The sequence below is a fragment of the Camelina sativa genome, chromosome 17 (assembly GCF_030686135.1).
Source record: "Camelina sativa cultivar CO46 ecotype springtype chromosome 17, ASM3068613v1".
Lineage (NCBI taxonomy): Eukaryota > Viridiplantae > Streptophyta > Magnoliopsida > Brassicales > Brassicaceae > Camelina > Camelina sativa.
The window spans coordinates 1,851,828-1,864,772 of record NC_141896.1 but is presented as its reverse complement, the minus strand read 5'-3'; the positions used below and the strand labels follow the sequence as shown (position 1 = coordinate 1,864,772).

At 35.5% G+C, this 12,945-nt stretch overlaps 2 protein-coding genes and 1 long non-coding RNA gene across 6 annotated transcripts; 2 read left to right on the top strand and 1 right to left on the bottom strand.

Moving 5' to 3' along the window:
• Nucleotides 1-4,073: 4,073 nt before the first annotated feature.
• On the top strand, nt 4,074-7,197 carry LOC104754660 (putative beta-1,3-galactosyltransferase 2). 2 transcript variants are annotated; one of them, XM_010476888.3, is made up of 11 exons: nt 4,074-4,499; nt 4,664-4,760; nt 4,853-4,917; nt 5,020-5,231; nt 5,338-5,401; nt 5,501-5,573; nt 5,670-5,790; nt 5,899-5,986; nt 6,073-6,198; nt 6,278-6,387; nt 6,707-7,197. In XM_010476888.3, the coding sequence occupies exons 1-11, from the start codon at nt 4,384-4,386 to the stop codon at nt 6,853-6,855; spliced, it is 1,221 nt and encodes a 406-aa protein (XP_010475190.2). In that variant the 5' UTR covers nt 4,074-4,383; the 3' UTR covers nt 6,856-7,197. The 2 variants fall into 2 exon arrangements, with proteins under 2 accessions (XP_010475190.2, XP_010475189.2); XM_010476887.3 differs by having other exon boundaries at nt 4,844-4,917.
• A 169-nt stretch (nt 7,198-7,366) lies between these two features.
• LOC104754658 (uncharacterized) lies at nt 7,367-9,882 on the bottom strand. 2 transcript variants are annotated; one of them, XR_762149.3, is made up of 6 exons: nt 9,277-9,882; nt 8,727-9,199; nt 8,535-8,631; nt 8,215-8,445; nt 7,865-7,978; nt 7,367-7,780 (listed from the first exon to the last, which is right to left on the bottom strand). It is a non-coding gene; the product is annotated as an uncharacterized LOC104754658 (long non-coding RNA). The 2 variants fall into 2 exon arrangements; XR_762151.3 differs by having other exon boundaries at nt 7,367-7,777; nt 9,277-9,876.
• On the top strand, nt 9,242-12,760 carry LOC104754659 (ent-kaurenoic acid oxidase 1). 2 transcript variants are annotated; one of them, XM_010476886.3, is made up of 9 exons: nt 9,242-9,465; nt 10,369-10,711; nt 10,846-11,323; nt 11,407-11,670; nt 11,757-11,846; nt 11,936-12,014; nt 12,108-12,214; nt 12,295-12,419; nt 12,500-12,760. In XM_010476886.3, the coding sequence occupies exons 2-9, from the start codon at nt 10,473-10,475 to the stop codon at nt 12,588-12,590; spliced, it is 1,473 nt and encodes a 490-aa protein (XP_010475188.1). In that variant the 5' UTR covers nt 9,242-9,465; nt 10,369-10,472; the 3' UTR covers nt 12,591-12,760. The 2 variants fall into 2 exon arrangements, with proteins under 2 accessions (XP_010475188.1, XP_087353170.1); XM_087497044.1 differs by lacking the exon at nt 9,242-9,465 and having other exon boundaries at nt 10,134-10,711.
• The last annotated feature ends 185 nt before the right edge of the window (nt 12,761-12,945 follow it).

Genomic DNA, 12,945 nt, shown 5'->3' with positions numbered 1-12,945 from the left:
GTCCCACAAGTTATGATGCCAATAATATGTATTTAAGCATTCGGCACGAGTTGGATAGTAGGGGTTTGAGGGATCATCTCTCCATATAATATAGAAGATAGTGGTTTTTGAAAGGAGGAGTTAACAACAAGAAACAGATAGATGGATGGAAATGGGATGTCAGCTTTAAAGGGGCTTTGCTTGAAGAAGACCAAACTTAGACATTGAATTAGGTAAAGTGGCAGTCTCCTCTTTCAAGCAAAGCACCTAACTTCTACCATCTTCTCTCACCGATTCATTGATTTCCCAATTTTAAGTTTAATATTTTATGACTATTAATATATTGTTGTTCATTGGTTGAATTATTTTTCACTTATGGATACATAAATTGCTTTCTTTTTTCTTTCTTAGTATATAAACAAAATCTCTGTTTTTTCTTCTTTTAAATATCATTAAAAGAAAAAAACAGAAAATAATTTGCTATAGTTACAGTTTTTATCTGCCACCTACTAATAAAACTATAGGACATTGTTTTTGAGATTAAATATATCTGTGCAACATATCGATAACATTCTATAAATTATGTGTATATGTATGTATGTAGTAGACAAACATGTTTGATATAAAACCATGTGGTTTGATTTACAGCTATTGTGACACACCATACACGTTATACTTGACCATCACCTCTATTCACAAATTATAATATTTGCTGTATTTCCAAGCTAATGACATCTTATCAACAGCTCTTAATTCAACGTTAAGTACCCCTAGTTAAATTTATTTGGGCTTCAGATTTTGATACACAGATTCCACTATAATAGTCACTACGATCTGCTATATATGTTGTGTAAATGTCAACAACGTCTTTAAAATGAAGATGAACTTGCCACATTCTCTAGTACGTATCGTTTGTTTTAAAATTTGGATGTTAAGTTACAGAGCTGTTAAATACAGGGTACAGGAATGGAATTTCTAAGAAATGATCAAAAAGTTTGAATGATTAGAACAAATTTACAAAAATTTATGAGTAAAGTTTTACATCGAGGTTTATTCAGTGTAAAATCACACATTTACATATTCTTTTTGAGAGTAAACAAAAAAAAATTACAATTTATTTGAACCTTAGATGCACCGGTGGTGGAGGGCAATCTGTTAATGCCGTCGTTGTTGTTTTTCCGTCCAAGTTCTATACATCTACTTATATTCAATGTCTCTCTCGGAATAATATTACAACATCCCTGCATCATACATTGATCATATTATAATGATTTTTTTTTTGAGTAATTAAAATACAGTAGGAATCGAAAATTAACATTGCTAAGCGATGTTTTAGAGATGAAAATTGATTAGACCTCTATTTGGGACTATTTCGATTTTATACATGTCCTTGATGCTTGCATCCCAGCCCGCTGTTGTTATGTCCGCTATGGCTTATGTCCTTACTTCTGGACACTTGAACAAAGGCATCGTATATGGGAGTGAAGAAGAAAAAGATTTGACTCACTTTGTTCCAGAATTAATTGCATTATCCATATCAGATGAAAATTGATTAGATCTCTATTTGGGATTATTTCGATTTTAGAATTTCTAAACTGGTTTTTACAGTTATTTATTTTTTTTAATTGATCAGATTTTGTGAAAAAAATTTATAATCTAATCATTTTTTTTTTAATTTGGATGAGTTTATTATAGGTTCTTTTGCGGAAAAAAAAAGATTAGGTGAGTTAAATCTTTGCATGAAATAGGAAAGTGCTAAGGTGTATACATAAATTGGTATTACCTAGACGGATTGGGATATTTAAACTATAAGATAGAATATTTAAACCGGATAAAAAAAATATCAATGATAGATCTGATGATATACAGAGCTATTAGCATTATTAAATAAAAGTGGATAACATTTTGATCCAATCAATTCATTTCACTACAGTCTCGTTCAAACAAATCATAGCACCGACTTCTTGAATGTTCACATGCCATGAGCTATTGAGCACAGCCATCGATGGAATATTACATTAAGAAATTAAAATTTTGAATTATTTTTGGTTGTTTTTTCCTCCCACCAATGAGTTCGGAAATCTGGTTGAGAAAAGAATTAGAGTCCACCAGACATACCAAATTTAAAATGATACGAGTACTATTTTATCAATCAAATATATGTGTGTGTTTATGTTTCAGTTACGACCTGAATATGTGTTCCCTAGGACTGAAAAAGATGTCTTCAAACCGGTCTTTTGAACTGAATTTCATAATACTAATTAATTCTACGACATTGAGAACTGAAATTTTTGTAAATTTGATAAATTAACGTCGTAGAGCATCTTTATATGGAAGACATGATTGGTTAATTAACTCAACTAACATGTACGTAAACAAACTAAATTTTCCAAAATGTATATATGTAATCATCGTATTAATTAGGCTTAAAAAATCCAGTATTTGTCAGAGAGACATTATTAACAATGACCAATATAGTCGAACAAAAACGAAAAATATAATAATCCCTATCCAGAAAAGTGAAGATGCACAGATGCAGAATACTCCAAAACTAATACCGATCGAGCGGCATAACCATATAAATCAAAGTTTAGGATTGTTAAAATTGATGAACAAATCTATGGCCAAAGTCATGTGGCATATATAATATGATTTTGGACACAAGTTACACAAACTTATGAAACATTCATGATGACACGTGGAAAACCTCGTGACATTGGACCCACTAGTCATTTTTGGGGATACTGATTTTGCAGTGAGCCTTGTGATGCAAAACGAAAAACATCACATGATGGGCTAGTACAGTCGCAGAATCTCTCATCTCTCTCTCTCTCTAATGAACTGAAAAGACCCGACTAAAATAGTAATAACTGCCTCTGACATTTAGGTAACCGATACATATATAATGCTTCTTGGTGTTGCATGTAAAAATACTACTATAGTTCAGCGGGTCAAAAATGGACGTGTTACTATACGATGGCGAGTGGCATGCAATGCATTAAACTAAAACTAGACGAGTGTGTAGGCTAGCATTTATAAGGCTTGTGCTATGAAAAAAAACTAACGGTGTTGGTTCCTTAAGATCACGTGAAAATGAATGAATACGCTGGGGTTTTTTACAACCAATATATATTGAAATGTCAATTACTATTTACCAACCAATTTAAGTTCCCCCACACCTATTCTGATCATTTGGCGAGGGCCAGCTCTAAGCTAAAGTCAGAATCAACCAATAAAAGTGCCTCTCTCATTCATTCCAATGTCTCAAATCGCTATACGCAAAACACACATGGCATTTGTGACACACCTACGTAATTAACGTGTTTAATAACTAGGCTACTTACATGTTACGTATAACATATTACAACTCGAAAATAAATATAATTTATCTAGTTTGTTTGTATCAACAAGTTATTATATATTTATATCTAATATATTAAGAGACCAGAAGACCAAAAATCGTGGTACCATGCTTCTTTTTTGTTTGTCATAACGTAATTGGTAAACATTCATTAAGAAATTAAAAAATCATACACATAATTACTTTTATTTTTTTCAAGTGACAATTGCGTTTTGTTTGTATCATAGTGATTGGGTGAATAAAGGTATTTTGACTTTACAAGCATTATATGAATCGGTGCAGAACAGTTAAAAAAGAAAGAGATTGTGGTAACTTTATAAGCATTATATATATTTGGTTAATAACATAGGACAAAAGAAAACCTATTTACCATTCATTTAAGACTATCTGAACGTATAATAATATCCCAAACTGACGTAAAAAATATTTAAAGGTGATATATACTCAAAAGCTTTCTTTTTCAGATTAATATATTTTTCTCATCTACAAATATTTTGTTTCTGTGTTACAGAAAATTATTGTTTTAATTTATAATTTCAATAGATGATAGGGGCAGATTAAAAAAAAACTTAGAAGACACGAGGAGGGTATTATTGTCATTAATGGTGAAGAAAAAGAATAATTATATTTACTAAAGGGACAGATTAGTAAATATACCAAAATATAGGGACAGATTGGTAAAGTTTACAAAAATATTGGTGTGTTTATTAATTAAATAAAGAAGTAGAGAGACGGTTAAGAAGTCGTTCTGATTTCGTCTCTCTTCTCTTTAACGTCGTCTTCGTCTTCTTCATCTCTCTCTCTCTCCAATATTTTCAGCTTCTTTCAATATTAGATAAGAGAGAGAAGAGAGCTTCTTCAAATTCTCTCTCTAGAACTGTGAAAATCTCAGGTTCTGATTTTGGAAGCTCTTGGCGAATTTAGTTGTTCCTTCTTGGGTCTATTTGATGTTATAGTGTTAGGTTCTTCCGATGATGAAGCTCTCTGGCTTGTTGTTGAAATAGCTATCTCGAGATTTCTGGCGATCTTTAGTGGAGAGGAAAATGTCTTCGACGAAGATGAAAGGAGAGTATTCTTCTTCTAGAAGCTTCGTTTCAAGGAAATATACAATTTTACTCTGCTTAGGAAGCTTCTGCCTCGGTTTGTTCTTCACCGATCGGTAAATTTTTTGAGAGTATTCTCAACTTTCAACTCTAAGATACTTAAAGTTGATAGCTTTTAACCTTAAGATACTTAAATTTGATGGCTTTTTGCTTACTATATAATTCACTATCGTAGAGAACTCATGATTCTGTTGTTGTTACTTGTTGGTGGTGGTTGCAGGATGTGGAGTATTGAGGAATCTAAAGGCATGTCTCGTCCATCTGTAACCGAAGCTGAAAGATTGAAACTTATCTCTGAAGGTTGCAATCCAAAACCTGTGAGTTAGTCAAACAACATCATGGATTTTGTTCTTTCTTGGTTTTGGTTATATGAGAAAATCTGATTGGGTTTATCCCTTAGCTTTATCAGAAAGAAGTCAAAAGAGATCCTCAGGCTTTTCTTGGACAAGTAGCCAATACACATATTGCATTACAGTGAGTTTTTTTTTTTTTTTATCTTGTGCTTGTACGGAAAAAAGGAGCTTTCTTGAACTTTTTTTTTATGTTTTAACAACATTTTTTGTGTGTGATTTGCAGGACATTGGATAAGACTATTTCAAGCTTAGAGATGGAGTTAGCTGCAGCAAGGTCTGTCCAGGAATCTTTACAAAACGGTGCTCCTGTCTCAGATGATATGGGGAAGAAGCAACCGCAGGTGAAGAGACGGTATTTGATGGTTGTAGGGATTAATACAGCTTTTAGTAGCAGAAAGAGAAGGGATTCTATTCGAGCTACCTGGATGCCTCAAGGTTTATATAAACACTTTTCCTGGCTTCAGTCTCTTCTGGATTCTTAATAGCATGTTTACTTATCTTTGATCATTTTTTGTTCCTTGATGGTTTTATCGGTTTTTAGGCGAGAAAAGAAAGAGACTTGAGGAAGAGAAGGGGATTATTATCCGGTTTGTCATTGGTCACAGGTGAGATTTCAATGTCCATTAGTGTAAATTTAGTTTCTCATGTGAGTTTTTTCATTCTTGTTCACTGTATATTGATGATGTGTGTCATTGAGTTTATAGTGCCACGGCCGGGGGAATTCTAGATCGAGCTATAGAAGCTGAGGACAGGAAGCATGGAGATTTCTTGAGACTGGTATACTTTTGTTTTAGTTCACACGTTGAACAAGTACAAGGCCTAAGTTTTCAGCTCTTATCTTCATTTTCATTGCTCCCTTTGTTTTTGGTATAGGACCATGTTGAAGGGTACCTAGAGTTGTCAGGCAAGACGAAAACTTACTTTTCTACAGCTTTTTCAATGTGGGATGCAGATTTCTATGTCAAAGTAGATGATGATGTTCATGTAAATATAGGTAAGTTCTAAGAACGAGTTGAATTGGTTTTATCATTTATGTCATGTTGCATATGTTATGCTGGTAAAGACTAACGGATTCATCAATGCTTCACTGAAATGTCTGCAGCAACACTTGGGGAAACTCTTGTTAGACACCGGAAAAAACCACGGGTCTATATAGGTTGCATGAAATCTGGTCCTGTCCTCTCTCAAAAGTAAATCCATGTCTCTGTTTCCTCCTTCAAACTATTTTTAGTTTTGGTTATTTCTTTTGTTAAGTCGTGTTGGTTTTGTGGAGCAGAGGTGTGAGATACCATGAGCCAGAGTACTGGAAATTTGGTGAGAATGGGAACAAATACTTCCGTCATGCTACTGGACAGTTGTACGCTATTTCAAGAGACTTGGCTTCTTATATATCAATCAATCAGTAAGCTGAAGATGAGATTACATTGTAGTCATATTACCTCGTGAAGTCTCTTCGTTCTTATATATGTTAAATGTTTCAGGCATGTTCTTCACAAGTATGCGAACGAAGATGTTTCATTAGGAGCTTGGTTTATCGGAATTGATGTGAAACACATTGACGATAGAAGATTATGCTGTGGCACTCCTCCTGGTATTTCTTATGCTCTTTTTTGTATCCTGCAAGTTTACTAGGCTTGGTTTGATACTTTCTAGATGTTTTTAAGTGTATTGATTTTGAGTGCTTAGGATAAAATATCAACATCATTGGTGTTCTGCACCTAACTAAAGGCTTAAAGTGAAGAGACCTTATCTAAAGAGATGACTCGTCCCTATCAAAGTCTCTACTGATACAAAGTCGTACCAAGAACCTAAATGTTTATGATTTGACAATAGCATGAAAACTTACTTGTTGTTTCAAACCTGAAAATATACTCAGAAGATGTTAACAGTTTTAGCTTTGGTATTTGCAGATTGTGAATGGAAAGCTCAGGCTGGAAACATCTGTGTAGCATCATTCGACTGGAGTTGCAGCGGAATCTGCAGATCAGCAGATCGCATCAAAGAGGTTCATCGACGTTGCGGTGAAGGCGAAAAGGCTCTTTGGAGTGCCACATTTTGACATAGAAACACATACAGTAAATGATAAAACATAACGGTTTTGTTCATCCCCCAAAACAGCTCAAAGATCAGACAAAAGTACAGAGATACAACAATTCCAAGAGGCAAGAGTTACCCACTTTTTGTATTCATAGGTACATAGGAGAGGCAGGATTAGAGAGAGAAGTGTGGAAAGTGGAAACCTCTGGCAAGAATCGCGATTGCGTTTGGATATGTTACGATTGTGGCGTTTCCGTTTTAGTAGTACATATAAGGAACGCCATGCCTGTATTCGTTTTGGGAGCAAGTTGTGGATTTGTTTACATCAATACAAAATTATGCCCTCCTTCTTTTGGCTATCAAACTACATATTGCACATTATAGACATAAATCTAATTATCACGAGCTTTAAAACTACTTAAGCTTAACAATGTCTATTAGAGCATCATTAGTGGAGTAACCCTCCTAAATTACTAACATATTAATTAATAATATAATTAATATTAAATTAATTAAAGCAATTCTAAGAGAACTTTAGCAAAAACATACCTCCACTAGAGAACCCAAAGAAGGTTGCTCAATTAACAAAATTTTACAAATTATTTATGTTATTTATACAAAATCATCCCTCCATATGCTTGATAGATTTTTCTGGTTGCATTTGTACCAATATGCAAGTCTACGTACCAGTTAGCATAGTGAACCTGCTGCTGCTTCTCCATCCATCTTAACAATCTGCTGCTTCTCTTCATCTACGTACCAGTTAAGATAGTGAACCTTTTAGATTTTTGTAGCAAGCACTGGTCGAACGGGATGAACAAAACAAGCCTTTCACGAGAGAGCTCAGACTTGGGTAGGCCATTCAAAATGCAGGCTTCCGAGACAATGAACAGACCAGCTGCTTTGGCTTGTTTACGGAACTCAGAAACTACCAATTGATGGCACTTCTATGCATTTGATACTTTGGTTCAGACCACTTGAGATATATATAACACATGAGCTATGGGAGGAAAAATGATAGTGTCAGTTACCTTCAACGGGTCTAGTTTGTGAGATAAAACTGACAACAATGGTGTAAGCTGCGATCGAAAGCTAGGAACGTCCAGGACTGATCTCATTCGGAAGCATAGCACGTACAAGATTGCCTACAGTCACAGAAAAAGTAACAAATTTAAATCATCAGTGTTAGGGGAGAAAACAAAACTCAACAGTCAACAGTGTCGCTCTGTGTAGCACCACATCTCAAGAACCTTTGCATATATCATCCCTAACATCAAACATGTGACAGAGGACTAACCAGACATCCCTAATATCTTAACCTTTTTGAGCAAAACATGTTCTTTCTTTCAAACACAATTGCACAACATATAAAGTAACTAACCTATTTGCAGAGAGAAAGAACTAAACGACAATAACAAAAGCTTCAATGAAAGGATTTGAAGCTTAGCAAACGTGACACAATGCATTTGCCACAATCATCTCCATGAGCATCAACTCACTAACTTCCTCCTCTACGTCTTCACCAGTTTATCCAGCTTCTCTGTTACAGGATAAACTAATATCTAGAGGATTCTGGCTTAAAGGTTTGAGCACCGGCTTGATGACGTTCCATCTGCAGAGACAATTGCCAAATTAGCATATCAATCTCAATTTCAATTTCAATTCCTCGTTTGATGCACATAAATAAAACCAAAGACTTACCAGACATAAAGTATGGAAGCAATCTCTTATAACGTCGTTTGAAGTAACTCCTCTGCTTCTACATTTCTTAATCCACAAGCATGAGCTTTGATTCCATCTTTTCACCACAAACAAAAAAACTAAATCATCATCCATAATTCTTGTAATTATGATCCAAGTCTAACAGATGCTTAAAAGATCAAAGAAACTTACTGTTCGAATCCGGACATTTGCAACGAGATATATGGTATTGTTCTTCCTTGCTTCGGTTTCTTCTTTGCCGTTTAATTCGCTGTCGTCGGTGGAGTTCGGACTCGGAGAGGAGATGCGTCTGAGACGCAGATCCTTGATGGTGACTCGCGGAGGATACATTCGATCGGTTTTTTTTCCTAAGAGTGATGGTGATGAGATGCGAGTCGCTGGTGGTTCAGTGATTTTTTAGTAGCGAGGATCTCTGTAGCTGAAGGAGACGAGAATCGCATCCTCTTCCGTTGGTTTGGTTCCACCAAAGCTTGAAGCTTCGTCGACTGAGAGAGAGAGAAGAGTTTTTTTAATATTTTATTAGGCAGAGTATCGGTTGCTCCAATGGCTTCCCACAGTATCGATACTCTGCTTGATGGACTCAAAAATGGATTTTTTATTCACAAATGGGGTCCAAATGTGAGAGTAACTCACAGAGTATTCCCCTGTAAAGATGGTCTTAAGTTACTTAGGTAAAGAAAAACTTGGGGAAAGTTGGAAAATTGTGCATAAAAATTCATACTTTTATTTTGTCAGACACACACTTTGGTTCAGACCAGCGTCTTCTTAGTCGAAAACCTAGTGAGAGAATTTAAGAAGAAATTGGAAATGCTGAAGAAGGTGATTGCGACCGGTTTATCGAGGCATGGTGTTCCGTTTGCAGAATCTGAGGGTCAAGTGGTCTCTTTTGTCTCTAATTGCCTTAATAGAGGTATGATTCTCTCTTTAGCTTCCCCGATTTCTCATTATTCTTCTGTGGCTACCAAAGTTTTGGTTTTTGTTGGTGTCTGAATCCGAGTGTGAAGTGGTCGTTACTTCCAAATCGAAGTTTCCAGGACCAAGAACTTAGTGAACTTACTTGTGATTTGGGTACAGAAAATTACGTTCAGAGACGAAGAATTAATGGATTGTTTTAGTTGTGATTAAGCTTTAACTGATTAAAAGGTAACAACTTGAAGACGAATGTGAACAAAAGGGAGAAATTGATAAGATTTTTTTTAGTATTGATGCTGGTTGAGTGTTTTGTTTCTCTACTGGGTTTGGGATTGTTGTGTGTTTGATTGATGTGTTTTACTGTTTTGTATTTGGTCTGTATAGTCTCTTACATTCCTGCACCATCTCCGTTTCCAGGTTTTGCATCCTTCTATAATTTATAGAATCTCTCTTTTGTTTTTTCCATCAATCGAGATTAATTCACATATCTTTCACATCAAACTTGCATTCAAATCCTAGTATTTTATTTTCTGGTGTTTTAGAGTAGTTCTTGATTGTGTAAATTTATTTGTTCATTCACATGGATGGGGGTATCAATGGGACCTTGTTGATGGATTGGTATGTTTTTAAATGGTATACACTCATGCTTGACACATGGAAGAACATGGTGTGTCATTGTCATAGAAAGCCCACAAGCCCCTTAGAAATCTCATCTCCTGGTGCAAAAAAAAAAAAAAAAAAAAAATCTCATCTCCTAATTATCCAGTTGAGATTCTCTTGTGTCCTTTTAAAGAAAAATAAGATGTAATATTTAGTAAAGATCCAGTATAAGAGATATATTGCCAGTTTTATTTAAAGACTACAAGATAGTCTTGTAAGTATACCATGTAAGTTGTAACAGGTGTGCCTGATCTTATACACATATCTTCATGAAGAGGAGGATGCAAATATCTATATAAATGAGAAGACAAAAGGGCTGGGAACTTAACTAAGTAAAATACAGCTATGGCGGAAACAAAGAATTGGATCCCAATATGGTTTCCTTTGATGGTGTTGGGATGTTTTGGTCTGAATTGGTTGATCAAGATGGTGAATGTGTGGCTCTATGAGTTCAGCATTGGGGAGAACATGTACTATTTGCCACCAGGAGATTTGGGTTGGCCTTTCATTGGCAACATGTTGTCTTTTCTCAGAGCTTTCAAGACTTCTGACCCTGACTCCTTTACCCGCACTTTAATCAAAAGGTACTCTATTTTTATATTTAAAAATCTTAAAGGTAAATACGTTTACCAATCCCGTGGATATGTTACAGATTCCGTATCCATGTTATATCTTGATTTTGATTTTGGGACTTAGTTTTGTTGTCAATGATGTGTAGGTATGGACCTAAAGGTATCTATAAAGTGCACATGTTTGGGAACCCAAGTATAATAGTAACAACACCAGACACTTGCCGGCGTGTGCTGACAGATGATGATGCGTTCAAGCCTGGTTGGCCAACATCTACAATGGAACTAATTGGAAAGAAGTCATTCATTGGTATCTCTTTTGAAGAACACAAGCGGCTCAGGCGTTTGACTGCTGCTCCAGTCAATGGTCATGAAGCCCTCTCTAATTACATACCATACATTGAAGAAAACGTTATCACCGCTCTGGACAAGTGGACCAAAATGGGAGAGTTCGAGTTCTTGACTCATCTGCGTAAGCTCACCTTTAGGATCATCATGTACATCTTTCTCAGCTCTGAGAGTGAGAATGTAATGGATGCATTGGAACGAGAATATACCGCTCTTAACTATGGAGTTCGAGCAATGGCAATCAATATTCCTGGATTTGCTTATCATAGAGCACTCAAGGTCTAAATTAAACCACTTTTTTTTTCAGTTTTCATTATCCTATCTCTTTAAATATTTGGAGGATCATCATGTTTTATTTACAGGCGAGGAAAACACTTGTATCTGCCTTTCAGTCAATAGTTACTGAGCGCAGAAATCAAAGGAAACAGAACATTGTATCGAATAAGGTAGATATGTTAGACAATCTACTTAATGTTAAAGATGAAGATGGAAGAACTTTAGATGACGAAGAGATTATAGATGTTCTTCTGATGTATCTTAATGCCGGTCATGAATCCTCTGGCCACACCATTATGTGGGCTACTATTTTTCTACAAGAACACCCTGAGTTTCTACAAAGGGCAAAGGTAAGTGGAGGAAACTATTTTATTTCCTTGTTGTCATCTTATACTTTGTTCATATGGTAATGGATTTGCATATGATGGCTCTATAGGCCGAACAAGAAATGATCCTGGAAAATAGGCCTGAAGGACAAAAAGGCCTAACTCTAAAAGAAACCCGGCAAATGGAGTTCTTATCACAGGTTAGATTTTGGTCTTCTATGAGTTTAGCACATTAGAGATTTTGTTGGCGATTTGTTTTAGGCGATTGAAAGAGATGTTTCTTCACTAGGTTGTTGATGAGACACTCCGAGTCATAACGTTCTCACTCACCGCTTTTCGGGAGGCAAAGACTGACGTCGAATTGAATGGTTGGTTTCTGTGTAAATACATGAATTATATTGAATACAAAACACCTTTCTAAATGGACATAAGCATTTAGCATGATTTGATTAATCTTGCAGGCTACTTAATCCCAAAAGGTTGGAAGGTTTTGACATGGTTTAGGGATGTCCACATAGACCCTGAAGTGTATCCGAATCCAAGAAAATTTGATCCTTCTAGATGGGATGTAAGTTTAGTGTTATCATCTTACATTGTTCGAGCCATAGAAAGTTGAATTCATTTTGAATGTTTGGATTAAATTTTCAGAAGGGGTTTGTACCAAAAGCTGGTGCGTTCCTTCCTTTTGGTGCTGGAAGCCATCTATGCCCCGGAAATGATCTTGCTAAGCTTGAGATTTCAATTTTTCTTCATCATTTCCTCCTCAAATATCGGTAAGACTTACAAAAATTTGCATCTTCATACATATATTTCTGTGTTATCTTGATATATCCATGGAGATCCATATTGGCAGGGTGAAACGGAGCAACCCAGAGTGTCCTGTGATGTATTTGCCTCACACCAGACCAACTGATAATTGCTTGGCAACAATTAGTTATCAGTAAAAGTGACTCTCATCTTCACCGTTAAGTTTGGTTCATCAATTATGTACTCTTGCGACTCTTGTCTTTATCTTTAGTTGGAAACTTCATCAGACTACATACTCTGTTCCATGAAACAGAGCTTTGTTTTTTCTTCAGTTGGTGTAATAATATCTTTGTTTGCAAACCAAAAATCACTTGTTTCAAAAGAATAAGCCATGTCATTCACGCAACTTTACTCCTTAAACATTCTTCTTAAGTTAGCAAATCATACACGTATCTAGATTTTGTCGTGAACTTGACTTAGTTCAGAAATGTTATTTATTTAAGGATCTTGTGTGAGAGATTAGAAGTTAGATAGATAGATAGCTGTCAAGAT